At 34.8% G+C, this 27,175-nt stretch overlaps 1 protein-coding gene across 3 annotated transcripts; it reads right to left on the bottom strand.

Moving 5' to 3' along the window:
* Positions 1–24: 24 nt before the first annotated feature.
* On the bottom strand, positions 25–18,915 carry clcnk (chloride voltage-gated channel K). 3 transcript variants are annotated; one of them, XM_087305362.1, is made up of 20 exons: positions 18,878–18,915; positions 16,754–17,100; positions 16,364–16,685; positions 16,057–16,185; positions 13,997–14,136; positions 13,825–13,902; positions 13,616–13,691; positions 10,894–11,019; positions 10,614–10,698; positions 10,380–10,481; positions 8,492–8,576; positions 8,236–8,400; positions 8,081–8,150; positions 6,384–6,488; positions 5,722–5,938; positions 3,858–3,991; positions 3,537–3,607; positions 633–713; positions 430–516; positions 25–301 (listed from the first exon to the last, which is right to left on the bottom strand). In XM_087305362.1, the coding sequence occupies exons 3-20, from the start codon at positions 16,542–16,544 to the stop codon at positions 263–265; spliced, it is 1,971 nt and encodes a 656-aa protein (XP_087161488.1). In that variant the 5' UTR covers positions 16,545–16,685; positions 16,754–17,100; positions 18,878–18,915; the 3' UTR covers positions 25–262.
* Positions 18,916–27,175: the final 8,260 nt, after the last annotated feature.

Below are 27,175 nucleotides of genomic sequence, written 5' to 3'. Positions count from 1 at the left end.
AAATAAGGATTCGCCAAGAGGATCTAAATGTAGCTTTTAACTTTATTTTAATTCAAAATAAGTGAATAGTCCACAAGGAATCCAATTCATCCACAAAATAACATGAGAGAAAGTACTAAACAAACAAAGAGAACTGGACAGGCTGGAAACCATTCACAATTCTGATTATAAAACTGGCCATTTCAGAAGGTTTGACTTTTATTTTCAGTAAACAACTTATAGAATTAAAATGACAAGCGCAAATTGATGCACCCTTTATTCATCAGACCTCCTTTGCCATCTCTTCAATAATTTTTTTCATCTGGAAGAAAAATCAGATTTTATAATGAATTGTAATGTATGAGCTCTGTATTCATTGGTGTATTTGATTGGAGTATAGATGTGTGTGTGGATGTGTTTATGTTTGTTCTTGCAGGCTGCTCTTGTCACCTCTTTCCATGTGATGACGCCACACAGTCGCCCACTCTCTGTTATAAACAGACGCTGCTCACCCGTGATGCTCATGATGCAATGAGCCTGACAGAACACGCACACACACACACAAGCACTCATCATGTCGAGGCAAACCGGAACAAAACATGGAGATAATGTGAAGGAAACATAATAGTGGTAAGCTGATTCTCACTGCACACCTGCTTTACTGTGCTGTCAGGAGTCAGATGAAGACGCACAGGCTGAACACAACACACTTCTTCAAGCTGTTTACATGAATCCTGCAACAAGATTTAGTGATGCAGAGAAGCTTCCAGGTGCAACTTTCTTAGCTAAGTCCATTCAGTAATACTAACAGAAATTAAAATAACATTTATAATGTTTTAGTAAATGTTTAAATTATCATTAAAAGACACCATATCTGTCACTGAGAATTCTTTGCATTTGTTTCATGCAAGTGGATGCTTAAAAAAACAGTTCACCCAAAAATGAGAATTACCCCATAATTTATCTCACCCTCAAGACATCATTGGTGTGTATGACTGATGTACATCATTGATGTATATATAACACAACCACAGTAGTGTTCCTAATTGTATCCCGGCTCTTTTGTGCTGTTTCAAGAGTTCACACTTAGCTGATGATTGACAATAAAATGTGTTTGGCATGCTGTCCTGGGAGAGAGAGCCCTGAGCTCAGAACATCCTCGAGCACGGGGCTTACTCCCATTTGCAGGGCGAGAAGAGAGCTTAAGCTCAAGTAGGTCTCGAGAACTCCCCTGCTTATTATGGCTTTGAGATTGGAAATGTTATAAGATATAGCTGACTAAGAGTTCATCTATGATGCCACTTTGGATTAGTCAATTTACTTATGTTACAATTATTTGGATGGTGGGAGGAAACTGGGGAACCCTCATGAGCACGGGGAGAACCTGTAGTCTGTACAGAAATGTCGAATGGCCTGGTAAGTTCTTAACCAGTGACATTCTTGCTGTGAAGCAACAGTGCTAACTACTGGGCTGACGTGCCGCCCTACCTATTTAAAGGAAGGAGTAGTAGGAGAGGAATGAGGGATTCTTGAAGACGAAGATGACTGAGCTGAGAAACTCTGGCTATTTATAGTGAGTTAGGATTCATCTGATTGGTGGATCTTGAGTTAGCTAATGCGGGACCAGCCATGATCAATCATAAGCATGCGTTAATCTCGAAATTAGTTTATAAACAAACCGCACTTAATGGTGTTAGGTAGCATTTTTCCAAAAAGGCATCAATCCATCATAAAACTTCTAATGGATCCTTATGAAGCAAATTTATGTGTTTTTGAAACAAAACTTTTAAAAAAATTAAATTAAAGACTCAAATCACTGACTTATATGCTGCTGAATGCACATTGGGGACAACTTTCTTTGACTCGAAAGTATGACAGTCATAGCTTCCACAGTTGTAGTGGAAGCTTTGGGAACAGTCGTGGCATTGTAATAGTAATATGCGGTATAAAATCACGCAGTATTGCCAAGCAAACTAGCTTTCTCGTTCTTCGTCCTCTTCTGTTGTAAACAAACTATGGTAAGTGGTTCCTGCTTGTGCTACGAATGTGTTACGTCGAGTAGGATGAAGTTGTTGAGAATGCAAATTTGACCGCCACTGGAAGTCAGTGATTTGACTTTAACGCATCTATCCTGGCCGTTCTAATTGTTTCATTGTGTGAACTCAGGGATGCTGCTAGCAATTTTGTGGTCTATGTAAAATGTTTGAGGTTGGTCCCCCTGCCAGTAGTGTTAATGCTAATGATGCAGATGTGTGAACTAGAAGGACAATGTGACCATTTTAACAGGTCTCACTGCGTTACAGTTATGGGAAGAACTACTAAAGGACCATTCTAAATTTGAAATTGATAATTACTATTTTATTCCCCTTATGTTGTTCTAAACATACAGTTGAAGTCAGAACTATTAGCCCCATTTTAATTATTTTTTCTTTTTAAAATATTTCCCAAATGATGTTGAACAGAACAAAAAAATTGTCACAATATGTTTGATAATTTTCTTTTTGTGGAGAAAGTCTTATGTGTTCTGTTTCAGCTAGAATAAAATTAGTTTTTAATTTTTTAAAAAACATTTTAAAGTCAAATTCATCAGCCCCTTTAAGCTTTATATTTTTCGATAGTTTACAGAACAAACCATTGATATACAATAACTTGCCTAATTACCCTATCCTGCCTACCTGATTAACCTAGTTAAGCCTTTAAATGTGACTTTAAGCTGTATAGAATTGTCTTGAAAATGTATCTAGTCAAATATTATGTACTTTCATCATGGCAAAGATTCAATAAAACAGTTATTAGAAATGAGTTATTAAAACTATTATGTTTAGAAATGTGCTGAAACAATCTTCTCTCCGTTAATCAGAAGTTGGGAAAAAAATAAACAAGGAGCTAATAAATCTGACTTCAACTGTATATAACTTTAATTTTTAAATTGTAAATAAAGCACAACCATCATGCCAGTCATATTTACTAAATAAGTTAATGATTGCTGGTGTCCGGAAATGTTTGGAGAACATAAGTTAAGAGTACAAGATTAAAATAAATTATTTAATTATATGTAATAAAAATGTATATTTATATTTTTATATTAAATATTTTTATTGAAATATCATAATAATATCAACCAATGTGAATACTTTTTTAAAAGATTCAAATAAATATATTACCTTAATGAGGATAATTATATCTGAGAGTCATTGGCATCCAAAAACTTTTGTCTTGCATGTTTACATTTAAAAAATCTAAACGTAAATAATTTAGTTGACCTAACAAGGAAACATAATTCTAAGGTATTTCTTCAGTCTTCAAATGCTAGTCCTTACATTTACTAAACTATTATTCAAAGATGTTATTTGTTAACACCATCTGGCCTCAAATTTCATACATTTTTAGGACACCAAGCAGGACAAAATTGCTTGCTGGTACCATTTTAAAAACACTGGCTGCGAATCCAGTCTCTGAATTAAAATCCTTCCATTTTCATTTCATTATTTTTCATTATTCTTTCAGTAACTTTGCACAATTCTTGTTATGACTCAGCACATTATAAGCTCAATTACCTCATTTCTATGCTCAAGCAGACACTCGCGCAGCTGCGATCTGTTGATTGTGCCCAGGAGAACAGAGGAGTCTGGGAGACAAGAAAAAAAGTAAATCACATTCTCAAACCGCCAGCCTCATTTTCTTCAAAAGCACCATCACTGTACAGTTCTGTGCTGAACGTTCTCTGTATTTTTGCTCATCAACACCCAGTCATTTGGCCTTTGGCTCTTATCGACACCCATTGCCCTGGCTTTCACTCTCTCTGCCGTGGAGCACTGAGGTGTTAAAGTGAAGAGCAGAGATTGTGTGCTTGAGCTGCTGATATTAGTTAGTCTCACCGCGTGACTCCACCACAGGTAGTTCAGAGTCTGTGCTTTCCTTTAGGATGTGCTGAACACTTATCAGCTTCTCGCTCCTTTCCAGAACAGCTCCTGCTGGGATCACAAACTGCTTAATCTGAACATCGGCCAACCTGCGGGAGAGCATTCATGAGCAAAACAATTTACTATCCAGCAGGAGGATCATGATTTAACTTTCTCTTTATTATTCTTATTATCTGTTGTTGCCATCAATATTCTATGATCACATTCAACAATAATTGAGAATTTGTATAATACTGGAAAAAACTTCACAAAATATCTTTGTTAGCATGTTTTATTTTGTTTTGGAATTGACAGTAATGTAGCCATTATTGTCTCATAGTGCTGAACTGCATAAAATTGCACTAGTCATGTGATAATTTGCACAAATTTAATTAATTTGAGACACTTAGTGTTTTTTGCAGAAAATGCACAAAACCACCTTTTAGAAACATCAAGAGCTTTAAAAAAATGTATTACAAAATTATTTGTAGAATCATCACTTCCCCCATTAAACTAATTTCTAGATGCATTTTACCTTCCTTCAGCAAATTTTATCTAATTTTGACATTTTTATTTTTTATGCCAGATACTTAAATTTGAACAATTAGCTAATTTGGTTAGTTAGACTAATATTAATAAAAAAATATTATGACAATATTATTGCAATATTATTGTTGAATATTAAGGTTGATTTATAGAATCAATCTTTGACAGAATGCATTTGTTTGCACCTTTATCTTGAATTTGTTGGCAATTTATTATTAATTTTTAGAAAGTACAGCCTTTCAAAAGGCTACTTTTTAAAAAAAAATTATCGATATCGGAATGTGCTCATCCGCAATAGTCACATCACAGGATATGCAACGTTGCGTTGTAGTTGATCAGCACCATTTGAGAATGCATGAGAATTGTGGAGTAACTCCAAAGTTTAACCAAAACAGAGATAAAGTTTATCATTTGCATGTATTTTAAAGGGTTTTGATTGTTTTAATTTGCATCTGAAGGAAAATTGAAGCATTCGGGCACAAAAAAAGTATAACTTTTGTAACTTTAATAAACGAATACTTTATTAATACAATGAAGCCTGTACATTGTTATTTTATCTTACATTTTATTATTGGATTTCTGAGTACTGTTTGACATTCCAGAAAACCAATATTTTTTTTTTACTTGATATTTGTTTATTTTTTTTTATCCTTGATAAATTCCCCTACAAAAATCACCATAATCTGCCTAAATCCAAGATTTATTTCCCAAAGAATGCTATTAAACCATCTGAAAATGCATTTATATCACAATACATATAGCAGAAAGACCGCAGTTAAATGAGGGATGTAAACAATAACAGTGGTACTAATCATTGACTGTAAAAAATGTATTTCCTGTATTTTGTTTTTAAGTTCCATCCCTTTCAAAAATCTCAAAAGGTCCACAACACATTAATCACATCTTAATGATAAAATGGCTGCCATATTTATTAACGTGGACCTTTTGGGATTTTTGGAAGGTATGGAACTTAAAAACAAAATGCAGGAAATACATTTTATACAGTCAATGATTAGGACCACTGTTATTGTTTACATCCCTCATTTAACTGCGGTCTTTCTGCTACATGTATTGCGATATGAATGCAATGGCAGTGACATCGCCACATTGAAAGAGTCACAGTATCTCTTACGAACATAAAACAGCCTATGATTAACTCTGATTTCAAACCATGTCTCCCCTCAAAATCATGAATGGCAGAAAGCACCATGAGGCAGTGTCACCTCAAGAAAAATGCAGTTTAATTTAAAATGCAGGCGCCTGAAGGCAGATGATTGATCGACGCTTTACTCACTTCGGACATGCGCGGATGAGAGACGGCAGGTGCGGGAGCCGTTTAATAAGCGATATGCCATCATAGAAAGACGGCCTGTGTTTAGCCCGAGCCACAGCATTGGACACGAGCGTCGCCACCAGAGCGGGAACAGCATAGGAACACTGACCGGTCATCTCCACCGCCAGCAGGGCAGGAGAAAGTGTGTGTGTCACGGCCCCAGAGAAAGCAGCCGCTCCTGAAAACACACACAGGTTGGTTTTTGAGATTTATGACTCTCCGTAGGCGTATGTTATAGTAAAAAAAAAAAAAAAATATATATATATATATATATATATATATATATAGCCTATGGTCTACCACACCCCGGAAATCCAAATTTTGAATGTAAAAAAAACTTAGCTAACGTTATGAGCTGTTTATAAACAGTTATAAATTACGAGGACACAAAGCAAACCGCCTCAACACTACAATGTCATTTTATTAATTTGTGTTTCGTTTGTCACACATACACACACACACACACACACACAACAAACACACACACACACACACACACACACACACACACACAGAGCGAAAAATATGGGTCCATCAACACAAGACATGTCTTATCGTCCCTGTGAGCCTGCAGGGTTGATAATCTCCCTTCAGAAAGTTGACAGGGTAATAAGTTTGTTTACCTGCTAAAGCGTAGCCGCCTGGGTTTATCAGGCTCTTCCCTGATGAGATTCCACCTGAGAGCAGATAGAAAGAGCCTTCGCCGATAAAACGACCCACTGCTGCACCTGCATAACACAGGTAGGCATATTGGTTTACTTTTTTTCTTAAGATTGAAATGATTAAACATACTGGGTGAAATGGATACATTGAAATATATTGTTAACTGCATTTTTTTCACAGTTTGATATAGGCTATACCACAACAAAATTTATTAGTTCATTTTATTTTCGGCTTCTTTTAGGCTTAGTCCCTTTATTAATCTGGGGTCGCCACAGCGGAATGAACCGCCATCTTATCCAGCACATGTTTTACACAGCAGATGCCCTTTCATCTGCAACCCATCACTGGTAAACATCCTTATACACTCATTCACACATACACTATGGAAAAATTAGCTTACTCAATTCACCTGTATCACATGTTTTTGGACTTCTGGTGGGAAATCAGAGCACCCGGAGGAAACCCACCGAACCAGAGACCTTCTTGCTGTGAGGCGATTGTGCTACTCACTGCGCCACTGTGCTGCCCCGCGCAACAAAATATTTTATTTCATTTTGTTTTAATATTTTATTTGATAGTTTTATCACATATTATTTATATATTCACTTTATACACAATTTTAAAATAATTATTTTCATGTATTACTGTAATTGCAATATTTTATTTATTTTTAATTTATTTGATTATTACCATTTTTTATATTTATGAATTGTTTGTTTATGTATTTTAACTTTTATCAAACATTTGTAAATATATTTCTATTTTCTTAATAGTTTTTAGTTATTTTTATTTAAGTTTTTTAAGAATTTTATCACACTTTAATGTGTATTTCGTTTACGTTTTCAGTTATGATTTTTGTCATAATAATTACTATATTATATTATTATCGTAATTGTTATTATTATGTGTTTGTTTATATTCACTTTTTATCATTATCTTTATTTTTATTTTCTTACTTTTATTTTACTCACTATTTAAATTTTATCATATGTTTTAGACATTTTATCATTTTTTTCATAGCATTTCTTTCAATATTTAGCGTATTTTGTGTGTAGTGTGTGTAGTCATGTTTTTTCCTCACCATTTTATTATAATATTAGCATTATATTCTATTTTATTTCTATTTTATTTAATTCTTATTTTTATCTAATCACATTTTAGTTCTAACAGTTTTTATAATACTGATAACAATTTTATATAATTATATTATCTTTATTATTTATTGAATCATTTATGTATTCTTATAATTTTATTGAATTAGCACATGTGGCTCAGTGGTTAGCACTTTCGCCTCACCCACAGCAAGAAGGTTGCTGGTTCGAGCTCCGGCTGGACCAGTTGGCGTTTCTGTGTAAAGGTTGTTGTCCCTGTGTTCATCTGGGTGCTCCGTTTTCCCCCACAGTCAAAAGACATGCGCTACAGGTGATTTAAATAAACTAAATTGCCCAAAGTGTGTATTTGAATGAGAGTGTATAGATGTTTCTTAGCACTGGTACAGCTGTAAGGCCATACACTGTGTAAAACATAAGTTGAATAAGTTGGGAGTTAATTCCGCTGTGGCAACCCCTGATTAATAAAGAGACTAAGGTGAAGGAAAATAAATGAATGAATGAATTAGCATATAATGTAAATCCCATGATTTGACTGCTTGACTCACCATAAACAAATACTGGCATGAAATAACCAGCAGGTAAAGGTAAAGTACAAGCCACGACCAGCAGCCCCACCTTACAGAGAGATGTTAGAAATCACAAAATGAGCTGATGACAGATAAACACAATAATAATCTAATTGATACTCAATGCATTTCACCTTGGCGATAATGAAAAATGTCAGCGTATGGAAGTAACTTTTGCCTGGTGGATTCCAGGCCTGCCAGAATGTGTTTTGTGGCTCAGGCAGTGCAGATATATTCTGGGAAATGCTATACCAGGAAGTGCCATCTAGCATCGAAGTAAGCAGCTGCCTCATTGTGAGCTATTAGAAAACCAAAGAGAGTAAAGTACAAGTCATGAACACCTAAGATTGATTCACTGCCAATTTTCCAGAAATAGGCCTATATCCTCACCTCAGAAGCTATGAAATGTCCCGCCGAGTGATAAAATGTAAAGCAGGCTAGAAGAAATGCCACTATGGCTGAATAAAGTGACTTTCTGGATATTAGGAATGTAAACAAAAGGCACATCTGGGTTAGATCACAGCAAAATATCAAAACACAAATCTGTAAACATACTGGAGATCAAAATTAGTGAACAACCTGCAATTTCCTCAATTTTAAGAACATTGCTTAGTCCTCTTTGTAGTTGTCTAAAAATAAAGGAGCAATTTTTAAAGCATATTTCAGGAGTTTTCTATTTATTCTGATTTATGTTGTCTAATTTTTCAGCAACCCGATTTCACCAAGTAGGACATGTTCCTGGATTAACATCTAAATTGATCCTGGAAAAACATTGAAATCAGCTAATCAGGATTAAGGGATGTGTTTACCGCTTTTGGTTAAGTTTATGCACTTTTACATGAGTGTTATCCAACTATTATTCTCCTCTGACTTTGGTAATAATTTATAGTTATAGTAAGGAATAAGTATGATACAGTAAGTATGGTATAAGACAAGAATAACTTTGACTTTTTCTAACAAAAATTATGTTCCAGGATCAACATAGATGTTAATCCTGGATCCTGGATCGCATCCAACCCAAGCTCATTATTGATAAGTGCCCCATATACATTTTTGGAGATCATGAAATACGTCACAGAAGGTACGTTTTTTTTTTTTGCAATTTTTTTTTTTTTTGCAATTTTGCTGTTGACCAGAGGTCGTTATGTATGCTTTTTCAGATCTCAATTTTCTCTCATGGATACCATTCCTGCCTGCTGCTTTCGTGTAAATCCACCAGAGGCTGCTGTTGACTGACTGACTGACTGACTGACCGACTGTCCGATTCCCCCACGATCCCTCTTTCCTAAACCCAACTGACAGTGTTTTCAAAAGCAATCCAGAAAAAGAAAAGCCCTCACGGCTGCCTGATTTTTACCACATTTTCAGATCGTACCACATTCTCACTCTTTTATTTACTTGTTTCTATTATTTTTTGCCTTTTGTTTTTGTTTTACCTGCTTTCTGGAATCATTCTTTGCCAGACTCAAACCCCATTGTTGCGGTCAACTTCTCTCTGCGTCTCAAGTCTGCCAACTTAAATGGCGAGCTACTGGGCAAACAGCGGAACAGCTTTCCACAAGGAGGTATGTGGTCGGTGACATCATATCGCCCTCTAGCTTTTGTTTTAAAGTTGAAATGCAGCCGTACGTATTGTTGCTTTGGCTAAATAATTCACAATCTTCAGAAATGTATACAGGGGTATGTTTTCACAATGAGCCTTTGTTCGCATCCTACTTGGCAAAATCATGACGTGCTCTTATTGATAGTTAAGTTTTAGTTCTCTAGTTTAATTTTTCAACAAATATATAAAGGTTTTTATTGAAGTCTGTTTGTTAGTTTGTAAAACCCTGTTCTACCAGCATGGTACAACCAAAATTAAAATAATATATTATTTAATATAATATAGAATATTTAATTTATTTAACATTTAATAATATTTAATATAATATTTGAATGATGATGTTATTTGTAAAATGAAAGTAAAGTGTTTTCTTTTAAAAAAGAAATGAATTTTTTGAAGACTATAATTATTTTAGTTATTATTCTTATAAAATTAGAAAATGAACCTAAAAAAATATAATTCTAAATTACAGCAAGATTTTACTAGTAATCTCATATGTTTGGACTATATTATAAAACAAAAGCTAGAGAAAAGCTCTTTCAAATAGTATAATATGCAAAATAAGGGGGAAATATGCAAGAAGAAAAAAAAGTATTTGATTAGTGGCAAGTCTGTCAAATCTATTAAACAGTGTGATATGATTTCCAGTCTGTGGAAATTAATCTTTTCGCTCACTCTGTTGCCAAAAATGTGCTAATGGGTTTGTTTGTTTTGACAAAACGCAGAGCCCAGCGATGACAGAGTAAGTAAATACAGCTGAGAATACTGCAAAACAGCCTGAATCAGAGAGAGAGAGAAAAAAACCATTAGAACAGTTACTCTTTCATAAATACCCATAAGGTTACAGATATGAGTAAGTTGTATTTAACTTTTCACTGTCTGTTGCCAATCTCTTAACCACAAGCTTACCCAAGCAGAGCAAAAATTATTATTTCAAAAGGCTGAAAAGGCAGATCAGTAGAAAAGCTGGTCTTAAACAGGGCTTGGATTGTGTCTGCGGAAAGAGATTAAATAAATATTGAATAATTTCTCTCGTATATCCTTCAGGCTGTGTAATCATATCTAAATTCAATAATGTCAATTCATAGCATCCCCTAATGCAATCTAAAAGCACAGCGGTAAATGAGATTACTGCAAAGACAGCAAAAGCATCCATTAGGTGGCGCTGTAGGAAGTGTAAAGCTCTTACCTTGATCTCCAATACAGACAGAAAGCAGCCTGAAGGTGATGGCGCCGCACGCCGCTGCAAAGAAGCAGGGGCAATAATCGCTGACTGAATAATGAGTCCCCATCACCTCTATGCTGAAGAGAACGCCTGTGACAATGAGACAGAGATAAACATGAGCCAAAGGTCAGCTGACAGTGCTGGCTACCAACTGATTGTCATTTGGATTTTAAATGGTAAATACAATTTAATATATTAAATCAGACTACACTTTCATGACTCCATATTATTGACAAAGATTTCAATAAATTATTTGTAATTTATTGATTTCTTCTAAAACCCAAAGCACCCTCTGGGCTTTACACATATACGCTAGTATGAACTGTTATTGGGGCCAAAAACCTTTTAAAATAAATAAAATTTGATTGAACACACACAGTCTTTTTTTTTTCCATGATAAAGGAGTAGTTCACCCAAAAATGGAAATTACCCCATAATTTACTCACCCTGAAGTCATCATAGATGTATATGACTTTCTTCAGTCAGACGAGTAGTTTTAAATCTGATCCACTGTAAGAAATGCTGAGTTTCACACAATTCCTTCTTGTTGTCCCAACACAAATCAATTAAGTTGACTTTATTGTTTAAAAAAAAGTTGTTGATTGAACAATACAATTAAGTTGTGACAAAAAAACTCAGGAATTGTGTTGATTCAGCTGATTCCTGGCAGTTTGAAAAAGCAGCAACACGATTTTTTTGAGTGTTGCTCTTCCATGCTGTATAAAGATAATAATAAAACTAACCCATACACCGACAGGAATTTAACATTTAACTGTGTATCATTGTACGAGTAATGTACTATATAATGGCATACTAAAATGCCAAGCCAACTAATTTTTCTAATCGTATAGTCTTCTTTTGTGACAAACTGGTTCCAATGAGATGCATCTATTTCAGGAGCTTCTGCTACAAACGCATCTTATATCATGCATCAATCATTGTTTTCAGGATCCCCAAAATGACAATGTACATATAATTCTTCAGTAACACTCTGTAACAGGCACACCACCTTTATAATCCTGCCGTGACAGATGATATGAATATGAAGGAGATTTTTTTCATGCTTATGACAATTTTCATTCATTCACTTACTCAAGCAAGCGTACGATTGTGTCTTTGTTATGACTTGACATAACCAAATACATAACTGTTTTTGTCTAAATGACAACAAAATGTGTCATAAAACTGTCATAAACATAATTGTCATGAAGCCTGTCATGGTGGACTCACAATTGCACAGACCTCAGGGATTATAAAAAAACAACAACACATTTTTATTTGCAAAAAACACTCACAACAGGCACTGAAACATCAAACTGCAGGCAGGACAAGGACATGTGACATATACAATACCGAACAAAGAACTAAACAAACTCAGGGTTATGAACACACAGGACATGATTGAACTGAATACATACAGGGGTGTGACACAGGTGGAAACATTAACAAACGGTGGGAAAACAGAACAAAGGAAACGCATGATGTAAACAGAAATCACATGGGACATGATACAGCAACTAGATGAATATAAGACAGACTCACCAGACTTAGGTCAAGGCCATTGTCTTGAATATTTTTCTGATTACTATTTTAGTAAAACAAAATTAATTTGTCATTAAAGGGTATCAGTGAAAGTGTCAATACTTAATATTTAATGACATTTTACTGACAAATTCAATTTGTAGCACTGTAGTCGAGGTCAAGAAAATTTTTTATGACGCTGTTCTAAAATTCATGACTAAAATATAGTGGCCTCATAACAATCATGTTTATGACAGATTTATGACAAGTTTTATTGTCTTGGTAATGTAAAGCTGTCATGACAATGACAAAGACTGACTATGATGTATTTGTTTATGTCAAGTTGTCATAGCAACGCAAAGACATCTCAAACAGAAGCTGTGTCTCATTTCAGTGGCTGCATCCTCCACATGATGCATTCGAAGTGCGCTGCGTCATCGTGGCCTGACGAAGGCTGTCTCATTTCGAAAAAATTTGAATGCTCCTTCTAACGCAGCCTAAAAATGCATCCTTTGTTTCCAAGGTAATGAAGGACACAACCGGTGGATCCTTCGCGGCCTCGAACGTCCCAAGATTCATTGCACGCTGATAACAGCAGGACTTTTTAAAAAGAAAACTCTAGTTTAAATGTATGAATTAGGTTTTATTTTACTTGGATATCTGAACACATGTTAAAAAAAAAAGAGTATGTCATGTCTTACTAAAGAGTGATTTTATAGACAGTTTACAGTTTTATGTGTACATGTATGGATCAAAGAAAATATATTTCCAGCTTCTGTAAATCTTGTTTTGCCTTCAGATCGCTTAAGTAAGTTTTAAAATCACTTGGAAAAAAGTCATTACAAATGTTATTAGCGCCTATTAACAGCAGCTGTTACGGTTGCCTGGTGACGAGATCAGTCCTCTGTAGGCTAGATCGTCTCATTTCAAAACACTCGGTTCGGCTTGTGTGGACTTGGAAGGACTCACTTTTGAAGTCTGCATCCTTCGGAGGATGCAGCCTCTAAAATGAAACACAGCTAATGTCATCTTTGCTTTTAAAATGACAACTGAGTGAATGACCCTAAAGGACAGTTGTCACATATTTAATGTCATGAAAGTGAAGTGTTGCCAATTTTTTTCTATTTTTGGTTGAAAATTATGTCATGTAAACACTTGAACTCACCGCTTATTGGAGCCCCAAAACAGCTCGCAACTCCCACCGCTGATGCCACAACCAACATTTCTCCTTTAGCTGCTCTCTGCCAGATGCAAATGAATGACACCACAAGAGTCATTAGCATAAGTAGCCTTCTATACAATTCCCATCTGGTTCTCATAAAATAAAATAAAAGTGGACTGTATGGTTCATGTATTATATTACAGTTTAGCTACCTGCTTTCCGCCACGACAGGAGACATGCAGACGGTTCATAAATGCACCAACCATGATAGATAAATGGACAAATGGGCCCTATTGAGATAATAAGTTTAAGGTCAATATATTCAGCAGCATGTCATTTTTTGATTAATCTTCACATCCTCATTTGCATATAAGATTTTTTTACCACTTTGCCAAGAAACACAGTGCTGCCAGCGGCTAGTGTGCATATCAGGCCAAACATTTTAGCAAACAGATTGGAGAGAGACAGGTAATCTGGCATGTCCACTCCTAAGAGAATAGCCCTCGCTTCAGGAACACCAGAGCCTGAGGGGTCGAGAGAAAAACATTATGCATGAGCAAATGGACCTGACGGACCTACTCAAGCAATACTCGACGTTTATGATTAAACATGTCCATGTTTCATATTGCCTCAGCTTAATCCCAATGCAATTGTCCCTGTCACTCACAGCGGCTTTGCTTACGAGGGTGTCAGGCCCATGCAGAGCTGACTGATTGGGTCAAGTGGATTAAATGTAATTTTTATGAAATTATATATTTGAAAATTATGCTTACTTTTGAAAAGAATTTGCTATAACAGTTATTTTATTTAGTCTTTTTTATAACAAGGACCCTTTTTAAAATATAAAACTCTTATATATAGTTGAAGTCAGAGTTATTTTTCTTTTTTAAATATTTCCCAAATGATGTTTAGCAGAGCAAGGAAATTTTCACAGTATTTCTGATAATATTTTTTTCTTCTGGAGAAAGTCCTATTTGTTTTATTTCAGCTAGAATAAAAGCAGTTTTAAATTTTTAAAAAAACATTTTAGGGTCAATATTATTAGCCCCTTTAAGCTATATATTTTGTAGTCTACAGAACAAACCATCGTTAAACAATAACTTGTATTAATGAATGTATACAGTTTCTTGTATTAATTACATTATTTATTGATTTTTGTTTTGTATTTTTATACAATACAATATTTATTTATAAAGCACATTTAAAACAATCAAAGTTGACCAAAGTGCTATATATAGGAGTACTAAAGGCAGAGAAGAAAGCAGATTATAAAAGAAAGTTAACAAATAAAAGTAATAAAACCGCGTATTAACAGTAAGAGAAAATAGATAGGGCTTTAAAAGGGACTTAAACACAGAAATAGAGGGGGAAAGTCTAATGTGATTTGGTAGAGTGTTTCAGAGTTTAGGACCAGCAACTGTAAACGCTCGATCACCTCATTTTTAAGGCGTGTTCTAGGCATGATGAGTAAATTGAGAACATAAGTCTCAGTGAACGAGAAGGGCTATACAGCAAATCAAGTCAGTAAGGTATTGAGGAGCTAGATTATTGATGGCTTTGTAAGCAAATAATATAAATTTAAGATCATTTCTGTATTTAATGGGTAACCAGTGAAGTGCAGCTAAAATAGGAGTTACTGACGCATACTTGAGGGTGCCAGAGAGTAGTCTAGCAGCCGCATGTTGTACTAGCTGCAGACGAGAGAGAGAGAAGACTGAGAAATGCCATAATAGAGTTACAGTAATTCAGATGAGTTGTTATGAAGGCATGAATCACTGTTTGAAAATTTCTCTGGAATAAAAATGGCTTGAATTTAGACAGATGTTTGAGGTTTTTATCATTATTACTGTTGTTATTATTAACAAATAATAATATTAAATAAATAATATATATTATTATATTATTATTAATAATATTATATAATTTTTTTATTTTATTTTTCCATTTTAATATTTGTGCATGTTGTAAATCTGCCCATGATAACTGTTTTAGTACATATTATTATGGACAATAATTATGCTTTTCATTCTTCCAACTTCTAGGAAGTTATATATCAGTATTCTCAGATTGTATAAATCAAACTGGTAAAGTAAAGCAGAGCATTTTTAATTTTAAAAAGGCAAAAACTGACTACATGTTTTATTTTTCTGTGTGTTGAATGCTTTTGTTCTAATGTGCAAAGCAGGTGAGGTAACTCCATTTTCATTTTAGATCGGCTTCCCCTTTTTTTTTCTTTTTTTATATATAGTTTGACAGATTTAAATAATTACACATACACTGTATTAAACATGCCTATACTGTAAGTAAGAAGTATCTAAAGTGATGACAAAATTTGGTAGACCTGAAATTAATTTAATGTGTAACTTTTTTTAATGTACTGAATAAAAATTAAATTAAATTAAATGAAACAAAATGATTGCCCTAATTTCTAAGTGCTGTGTAACCTGCAGAGTATGGGCAGACGCTGTGGGCGAAGCTGGTGGACAGAGCACAGAGGCAGGCTGGGTAAAGCGTCCAGCAGAGGAACTGCAGCAGGTGGTGACCCTTCAGACAGCCATACAGCCACTGGTGGGCTAATAAGAGAGAGAGAAGGACACAGACCGAGGTGAGAAACTGTAAGGTCAAACCTGTTTTTGAAAGACCTTGCAACATTCAGCTGCTAGAACGACTCAAACAGTTAGCCGACCTGCATTCATCTCTATGTAAATTATTTACCAAACGCTTTCTGAGTGACATGGTGGAACCGCTCACCGTTTAGCAGCTTCGCCACAGTCATGTCCATGAAGAAGCTCATTAGAGCTGTGATGATCCCTAACAGAGCATAACAGTACCACTCCATGCTGGCGAGAGACACCAGGAGCTTCTTCACATTCAGCACACACTCTGGCCAGATGCAAACACATACACATAACAGATACAAATACAGACACATACATTAACATTAGTTGTTATAGCAGGGATAGTTCAAGCAAGAATGAAATTTCTGCCATCATTAATCATCCTTTACTTGATCCAAACCTGTTTATTTCTTCAATCAGCAAAGGAAGATATAACGAAGAATGCTGGAAAAATGCTTCCATTGACTTTTATAGTATTTTTTGTTCTTATATCATACATGTCAATGGCTGTTTTTCCTTCAGCATTCTTCAAGATATCTTGTGTTTAACAGAAGAAGAATAAATCATAAAAGTGTAGAGTGTGAGGAAATGGTAAGGGAACTTTTGTTTTTGGGTGAGCTGTTATGACTCTATGATGTTTTTAAAGATTGATAGAGTTAGATCATGGATGATGAAGAAGAAATGGTGACTTAAATCTTCCACCTCACCTCTGATTTGTGAGCGTGATTGTGGCCATGGTTTCCATGAAGGCTCATTAGCACTGATTAGCTTTTCTTCCGCTGTAGCTTCCTCTCTCTTGTCTTCTTGTACACGCTGTTCATCATTTTCATTTTCTGGTTGCTTTACATTTACGCAAATATCGTCCATTGTCTGAAACACAACACGGCACTTTTAAAGCAGTTTTATGGTCAGTGCTGTAGACAGGCTCTTTTTGGCTGTAATCTGTTCTTTTGCAGCTGTGAATTGTGTGAGTAAAATTATAGTGAAGGTAAATTCCTACAATAATTTAAACCAAATTCAGTGTTTCATCTACACACATGTACTTATTTAATGAGTAGTTTTGTATGAAAGGAAATCCGGGCCAAAAGTTTTAAACCTCATCCTCTCCATGTTTACAGCAATGCACTTGCACTTTACACTGTAGATGAAGCGTTCTGACTTGCACGAAATGATTTTTACATGGACCAAATTGACCTTCGAATCTACAACCTATGAATATCACATAAAATGCTGTATGTGTGTGTGTTAAAACACATCAGTGTGTTGCATGTATGTTCATCAACCAAAATGAGAAAAAAGTAAAAAATCAACAAAAACAAAAGAATTTGTCAGTACATGATTTTTCAGTTAATTTATTTGCTGAATGTGGTAAAATACTGAACCTTTCAGTATGTGTATGTGTATATATAATCTCTAATAACTGTTTTATTTTATCTTTGACATTTAGAATGCAAAACTGAAACTGTATTCTAGCCGAAATGAAACAAATAAGACTTTCTCTAGAAGAAATAATATTATCAGACATACTGTGAAAAAATCCTTGCTATTTTTAATATAATTTGGGAAATATTTATAAAAGGAAAAACAAAATTCAAAGGGGGGGCTAATAATTCTGACTTCAACTGAATGTACTGTGTGTGTGTGTGTGTGTGTGTGTGTGTGTGTGTGTGTGTGTGTGTGTGTGTGTGTGTGTGTGTGTGTGTGTGTGTGTGTGTGTGTGTGTGTGTGTGCGTGCGTGCGTGCGTGCGTGCGTGCGTGCGTGCGTGCGTGCGTGCGTATGTATGTATGTATGTATGTATATATATATATATATATATATATATATATATATATATATATATATGTATATATATGTTGTTAAATTTTTTATACTTTAAATATTTAATTTATTTACATGTTTAATAATTCTTTATTTTTATTTAATTTTAATAATTTAATTTAGTAATTTTTTTAATTAATTTTAATTATTTTTTAATTGTTCCTTTTATAATAATATTTATCTTAATATTTTAATATTGTTTTGTATTAATTACATTCTTTATTAATTGTTATTTTGTATTTTTATCATTATTACAATTATTATTATTTGTAGTAATACTTCTAGCAATACTGAACTGTGTGCACAGAAAAGGTTTAAAGGGATAGTTCAGATAAAAATTCAAATTTCCTCAGCATTTACTTACTCAATAAGTTCTAAATGTTTATGATTTTCTTTCTTCTGTTAAACACAAAAAAGATATTCTTAAGAACATTAGAAAAAAAACAGTCATTGATGTTTATAGTAGGAACAAAAAAATACAATGGAAATCAATGGCTGTTTTCTGTTTTCTCAACATTCCTCAGTATATCTCAGACAGGTTTGCATCAAGTGGAGGAGAAGTAAATGATGACAGTTTTTATTTTTAAATAAACTATACCTTTAAGCACTATGATGAACTGACAAATTCATTTACTGTACGATGTGAGGGATTTCTGATGATACATTGATTCCTTGCACTCTTTATAACATACTGACTCAAAGGTAACAAATGATATGGTCGTTTTGTCATGTCATTCAACTTAACAGAAAGCCATGAATACCGCAAATGATTAAAATGTCACAGCAAAGTCATCCGAAATGAAAATATTCAATTTAAAGAGAGCTCACCTTTCAGCCGGTTGACTCATTCCACATGAAAGACCGTTGAGGTCAGTAGCAACTCCGTCACCAGATGCAGCATGAAAGGAAAATTAAGCTTTAACTTATTTATGGTGCACGTCCTTCCCTGCTTTGCCTTTGGGCAGGTACTGAATTGGAACAATTTAAGATTGAAGTTTCCTTTTTTGTTTTCCCTGAAAACCCATTTTGATCTCACAAATGTCATCGGGACGCAGCTCGTTTTGGCATTTTGGAACGTTTAATTAGGCGGTCAATTAAATGACCTGTGCGATGTGCTGTGAATCTTTGTTGTTAAGGGGGATAGTGTTTGAAAGTGATAAAATCCGACTGACCTTTAGAAGTGACATTGGTCTCTCGCTCGCTTTTATAATTCCAGACTACAGTATGTTTTTTAACAGGTGAAAAGAGCAATATAAATTAGAAAGTGCACCCGTGTATTGCATAATTTAGAATGTGATTGGCTCCTTATACGGTCTCAGTTTGAGCACTGATTCATATTGCATTAACCTTCGCTCAAGGTGACAGCAATCACACACACCTAATTAGTCACTTGACTCAATGTCGCATACAATCGTGCATTTTCAGTAAGCTTTTTCATTTCACACATATTTTTTAGTACCACATACAATGTAAAAATATCTGTAAATTAGGGCTGCAAAATATTGGAAAAATCTAACATTGCGATTTTTTTACAAATTTATTCTGCAAAAAGTTTCTTATTAAAATACAATTACAATTCCATTTTTATTTTAATTTGTTTTACATCAAAGTGCATAAGAACATAGTTTACAATTAAAACTTGTTTTACCCAATCCGTGTGTTCTGCATTGTGGATAAATATAAATAACATCACAATAATGAAGGGCAAACAACTTGCATTACGGTAACCTCGCACACGTAAATTCAAACAACATTCATCAGTGGTATACAGTATATATAGTAGTACACACACACACACACACACACACACACACACACACACACATATATATATACAGTACATATATATATATATATATATATATATATATATATATATATATATATATATATATATATATATATATATATATATATATATATATATATATTATTTTTTTTTTTTTATGTTTTTTCACAATGTCATTATGGGGTACTATGTGTAGAATTTCGAGGAAATAAATTAATTTAATCCATTTTGAAATATATAATACACACACACACAGCCATATATATATGGCTATAACAAAGAAATGTGCATATATATATATATGCATCCGGAAAGTATTCATAACGCTTCACTTTTCTAGATTTTTATGTTACAGCCTTATTCCAAAATTCATTAAATTAGTGTATTTCCACAAAATTCTACACACAATACCCCATAATGACAATGTGGAAAAAAAAAAGATTTTTTGAAAGTTTTGCAAATTTAATAAAAATAAATAACCTGAAAAATCACATGTACATCAGTATTCACAGCCTTTGTCATGAAGCTCTAAATTGAGCTCAGGTACATTCTGTTTCCACTGATCATTCTTGATATGTTTCAGCAGCTTAATTAGAGTTTACTTGTGGTAAATTCAGTTGATTGGACATGATTTGAAAAGGCATACACCTGTCTATATAAGGTCCCAGGGCTGACATAACATGTCAAAGCACAAACCAAGCATGAAGCAAAGGAATTGCCTGTAGACCTCCGAGACAGGATTATCTCACGACGCAAGGCTGGGGAAAGTTCCAGTGAGCACAGTGGCCTCTATCATCTGTAAGTGGAAGATCCTTGGAAACACCAGGACTCTTCCTAGAGCTGGCCGGCCATCTAAACTGAGTGATCGGGGGAGAAGAGTCAGGGAGGTGATCAATAACCTGATGGTCACTCTGTCTGAGCTCCAGCGTTCTTCTGTGGAGAGAGGAGAACCTTACAGAAGGACAACTATCTGTGCAGCAATCTACCAATCAGGCCTGTATGGTAGAGTGGATAGACACAAGCCACTCCCCCCTGGAATTTGCCAAAAGGCATCTGAAGGACTCTCAGACCATAAGAAACAAAATTCTTTGGTCTAACGAAACTAAACTTGAACTCTTTGGAGTGAATGCCAGGCGTTATGTTTGGAGAAAACAAGGCACCGCTCATCACCAGGCTAATACCATCCCTACAGTGAAGCATGGTGGTCGCAGCATAATGCTGTGGCGATGTTTTTCAGCAGCAGGAACAGGATGATTAGTCAGGATAGAGGCAAAGATGAATGCAGCAATGTACAGAGACATCCTGAATGAAAACCTGCTTCAGAGTGCTCTTGACCTCAGACTGGGGCGACGATTTATCTTCCAGCAGGATAATGAACCAAAGTATATCGCCAAAATATCAATGGAGTGGCTTCACAACAACTCGGTGAATGTTCTTGAGTGGCCCAGCCAGAGCCCAGTCCTAAATCCTGTTGAACATCTCTGGAGAGATCTAAAAATGGCTGTACAACTTCGCTTCCCATCTAGCCTGATAGAGCTTGAGAGGTACTGCAAAGAGGAATGGGCAAAAATTCCCAAAGACAGGTGTGCCAAGCTTGTGAAATCATATTCAAAAAGACTTGAGGCTGTAATTGTTGCCGAAGGTGCATTAACAAAGTTTTAAGCAAAAGCTGTGAATACTTATGTATATGTGATTTTTCAGGTTTTTTATTTTGAAAAAGATTTGCTACAATTAGTTTTTTGTCACATCGTCATTATAGGGTGATTGTGTATAGAATTTTGAGAAAGTAAATTAATCCATTTTGGAATAAAAATTGTCAAAAAAATCTGAAATGGCTCTTTGATGAGAAAAGGTTCCCGACCCCTGCACTATGGGATCTTAATCTTTTCTCCAACAACTTTTGATGTTGAAAACTTTGAAAAGATGACTTTTATTGCCATTTTTATTAGTTTAAAGTGATATATTGTCAAGATTGTTGTTGTAAATTACGGTACAAAAACCTGGTAATAAACCGCCAGTACATTTTCTGTTACAACTCTATTGTTTCTTATCCAATGTATAGTTTCAAATGACTAAAATGTAAATATAAGTCACTTTGTTAAACTGCAGTGTTGAATTTTCTACGTCAAAAGTCTAGAGAAAAGAGATCAAGTTCCTATAATGCAACTCATAACTGTAAATAAATAAAAGAAACACGTGAATCATCAAATACAGACAGTGTTAAATAACTTCTATTTCTGACAGTGTACAGTGCTGCTGTGCAAATACTTGTTATTATAATTGCATCATGCTTCAGTAGACTCCATTAAGCTATTTTGCTCCTGCATTTTACACAATCAGCCTCTATTATTTCCTGCCCTGTGTATTTTATATTTTAGTCACGACGATCAGCACTAACTCAGACGATAAATTAATCTTTTGAAACAAACAGCATGATGCATTATTCATTTGCTCCGTTCACACACAAAGGCAAGCAATAAAGCTATTATTTGTTGCGCATGCTCGTACAATTTCACTATTGACTAATTTGGCTGAGGGCTGGCATGGGCTAATGCCTTAATTATGATGCCGCCAATTTCTCTGCTCTCACTCTGAAAACACAAATTCATCTAGTAGATAGCTGGAAACAATTTCACGTCCTTTGATTTTTGGATTTTAACTTAATGTGCGGCTCACCGCAAACTGACGGAAGGTGAATTTTCAGTTTGTTTTAAGATTTGAACTGCGCAATCATCATCCACAATGACAGACCCGCAGACGAGTGACTGGATCACAGGGTGAATATGTGTGAGATGTCACAATAATAATAATCCTCCTCATCTCCCTCCATGACTGATGAATGGCCACCCTCTGTCATTCCACATTCTGTTCATTTTCCCTGTCAATTTTCATTCGCTTTTCTCAAATGAGTCCAGACACTGCCAAAAAAAAAAAACTGAATATATTTGCTGAAGCGTGTTGATGCCACCAGGCAATTTAAATGCTTTTTTTTTTCCTGTCTCAGCCTATATTAGTTTTTTTGAATGGCTTTGCTACTATATTTTGAGTCTCTATTTTGTACATTTACAGCCGTAGTGTTCGCCACTTTTGTATTCTGTCCTTTAGTCCAAGCAAAAACAAAACATTCACACTGGGCGACTTTGGAAATGCCTGTGTTTTGTATTGATCAGCAGCTGAGAGAATCACAAACAAAAACACAACACTGTCTCTCTGAGATTCCCCATATATTAAGGGGTCCTTGAATCTTTTCAGACCAAGGTCCTTCTGTATATTATAGAAATAGTATTGAAATACAACCCATTCTCAAGAAAAAAGTAAGCATGATGGTTTAACTCTAAACATGGATGACACACATAAGCAGATGTATGAATGAGATATGTATGAATTTACAGTGATTAGCCAGTTCGAAAATGCAAAGCAGTTAAGAATTTTAATGATGATGTACTGTGCAACATACATTCACCTGCCACTTTATTAGATACACCTTACTAGTACTTTGTTGGACCCCCCTTTTTCCTTCAGAACTACTTTAATTCCTCATGGAATAGATTCAACACTTGAAATATTCCTTAGAGAATTTTGTCCATATTGACATGATAGCATCACGCAGTTACTGCAGATTTGTCGGCCGCACATTCATGATACAAATCTCCTGTTCCACCACATTTCAAAGGTGCTCTAATGGATTGAGTTCTGGTGACTGTGGAGGCCATTTGAGTACAGTGGACTCATTGTCATGCTCAAGAAACCAGACTTTGGATTTGCGCTTTATGACATCTTGCTTATGTACTAATGGGCCCAAAGTTTGCCAAGAAAATATCCCCGATACCATTACACCCACACCAACATCCTGAACCGTTGTGTTGTGAATTCAGAGATTCTCTTCTGCATACCTCAGTTGTAATGAGTGGTTATTTGAGTTACTGTTGCCTTTCTATCAGCTCAAACTAGTCTGGCCTTTCTCTGCCCTTTGGCATCAGCAAGGCATTTGCACCCACAGATCTGCTGCTCACTGGATATTTTCTCTTTTTTGGGATCATTCTCTGTATACCTTAGAGATTGTTGTGCGTGAAAATCTCAATATATCAGCAGTTTCTGAAATACTCAGACCAGCCTGTCTGGCTCCAACAACCAAGTCACTTAAATCACCTTTCTTCCTCATTCTGATGCTCTGTTTCTGCAGCAGATCATCCTGACCATGTGTACTTGTCTAAATGCATTGAGTTGCTGCCATTTAATTGGCTGATTAGAAATTTGCATTAATGAGCAGTTGGACAGGTGTACCTAATAAAGTGGCCGGTGAGTGTATATGCAATACATACATGCAAAATATAGAAATATCACAATCAGTGTGTTTTAGTTTAACACAATGAAGCACATGAGCACCTTGTTTTGGTGCACTTTCTCATAATAACCATATGTTCGGTCAGTGAGAGTAAATGGTCTTATGTGGATTTTCAAACACATTTGACTATATGAGTATTTACTTTATGAAAACTGTGCAATCAAATGCGTTTTCAAATTGCTCAAAACACATTAGATCTTGTTTATACATTTAGCATCATGCCCTTATGATCGGATTGGCAAAAATTTATGTTAATTACAGTTGTAAACTGATCCTGAGGGAATCACAAACACCAAACATTAACACAGACTCTCTCTCTTAGCTTAATTTTTTTCAGGCCACGACCCTCTTAATATTGCACAAAGATATATAATATTGTTTAGGAAACAGAATTTTAGCTTCCCTTATATTTATTCATGTCATTACAAAACCATCCCTTGAGGCCTGTCAGTGACATCCATGAACTAGCTGCATACTTGTGAAGATATCAAGTGAACTTTCTGAAGTGAACTCACACTAAGCCTGAGGACAAACTGTGCTAGTCGCGATTATACTGTTGACTGATTAGATGCTCTCTCTCTCTCTCTCTCTCTCTCTCTCTCTCTCTCTCTCTCTCTCTCTCTCTCTCTCTCTCTCTCTCTCTCTCTCTCTCTCTCTCTCTCTCGGCACAGAATTAAATCAGACATGCTGCATTGGTGACACATGCTGCATATAAGAGTCAATGTTGATTTTCTCTGCTGGATTTAGTCAATCTGTGAAAATCTTTACAGTAATAGGATATAGTGTGACTGCATGGCATGAGAAGACACTAGATTTGTCATTCTGGTGAACAAAGGCTTCAAGAAAATGCTGTTTATCAATTTTATACATTCACTGAACATCTTTTATTGTAGAATTTGATTACCAAACAGTTCTAGTTTTCATTGTATGGACAAAAATGTCTTTTTATGTTACATGAACATGTTCTTGAACTGTTATATTTTACCATTCGAAAGTATAAAAAAATTATTCATTTAACTTTTTTTGATCATGGACAGTTTTACACATAAAATGAGCTTAATTAACACACTTTAAGGGTTTTTGTAGGACAGCTTAATAGTTACATGTTCAAAGAACTGAAAATTGTAAAAACTCTTACGGTTAATCAATAGATTTCCATTGGGACAACATAAAGGAATTGTGTAAAACCAAGCATTTTTTACAGTGTAACTGATCAAAAGTGGTTGTAAAGTGATATATGTTACCAAATATTTTAAGTAAATGCTACTCTTTTAAACAATCTATTAATATAAGAATCCTGAAAAGTAGAATGTGTCATGGTGTCCAAAAATTTGAATTGGAAAAAAATAAACACTGATAATGACAAAATCCATAATTAAATTAGAGAAAAAAAATGAAACTGGTGAAAATATTGCACCACAATGAAATTCTAAAATATAACAATATTACCTTTTTTTAAGTGTTTTAATCAAATAAATATTTCACTGGTGAACATAGGAGACCTCATTAGCAAAATCATTGTGATAAAAATCAAGTGATAGTTCACCCAACACTGAAATTCTGAAATTCTCTCATAATTTACTTAAACTTCACTCACACAAACCTGTTTTTTTCTGTTGAACAAAAAAGAAGTTATTTTGAAAAATGTTGTCAACCGGTAACCTTTGACATAATTTTTTTATATTTATTTTGCCTTCAATGTCAATGGTTATCAGTTTCTAATAATCTTTAAAATCGTCTTTTTGTCGACAATCATCCTCTGTTGTGTTTAGCTGTTGTGTAAACTCATAAAGGTTTAGAACCACATCAGAATACAGTTTCATTTTTGGGTAAAATAACCCCTGTTTTAAATCTTTATTATTGTTCATTTATGAAAATATTCATTGTCGTTTTGGCATCAGCCTGAAATGTCAATGCATCTCATGAAAACAAAAGAGAAAGCATGCAGTTTATGCAATTATGCCTATAGCATCACTAAAGGTTTTATTGTTAGCAATTCTCCTAAAAAAAAAAATGTTTTTTAAAGTATTTTAATCAAATAAATACAGTACTGGTGAACATTAGAGACCTCATTAGCAAAATCATTAACATTAGTAAACCTTAAAGACATAGTTCACCCAAAACTGAAAATTTTCTCATCGTTTACTCACCCTTTATTTGCACAAACCTGTTTCTTTTTTTCGTTGAACACAAAAGAAGTTATTTTGCAAAATGTTGTAAACCAATAACTATTGACTTCTACAATATATTTAATTTTCCTCAATGTCAAAGGGTATCAGTTTCTAACATTCATCAAAATCTTCTTTTCGTAAACCGCCATCTTCTGTTCTGTTGAAATGAAAGAACCACTTGAGAGTTTCATTTTTGGATGAAATAACCATAAATAATGTTTAAAATCTTTAATATCATTTATAAAAAATAATCATTGTAATTTTGTCATCAGCCTGATATGTCAAAGCATCTCATGAAAACAAAAAAGAGAATACAATCAATTTATGCAACGACGCCTAAAGCACCACTAAAGGGTCTATTATTAGCTACTCTCCTCCAAAAACAAATGCCTCCTAATCCGTTTTCCTAACGTCATCTGTCCCTCAACTTCACGCTCTCATCAACATTCCTTCCATCTTTCTGTTAAAGCTCTCTCTCTCTCTCTCTCTCTCTCTCTCTCTCTCTCCGTCTGATCTCTCATTCCTCACCACTGTGGTTTATGCACAGATGAACACCCTCATGACTTGTGTTTACTGTCATTTTCAGATTGACAGGCATTGCGAGCCTCAGATGCCTGCATTTGCGAATCACAGCAAATTACGGATGGTAGACTAGCGAGAAATGGATGGAGATAAGAAGGGAAGGGCTATTTCAGGGAGCGAGTGTCTGGAATGCCAGCTGTTGACTCAACTCCCTCTCTTTCTCTCAGTATCTCTCTCTCTCTCTTTCCTATCTTTGAGTCTTTGTCAGAACCCCTTTCTCAACCTCGAGCCCTCATCAC

Source organism: Danio rerio, chromosome 23, assembly GCF_052040795.2.
Source record: "Danio rerio strain M-AB ecotype USA chromosome 23, GRCz13ab, whole genome shotgun sequence".
Lineage (NCBI taxonomy): Eukaryota > Metazoa > Chordata > Actinopteri > Cypriniformes > Danionidae > Danio > Danio rerio.
This window is presented reverse-complemented; position numbering and strand designations above follow the sequence as displayed.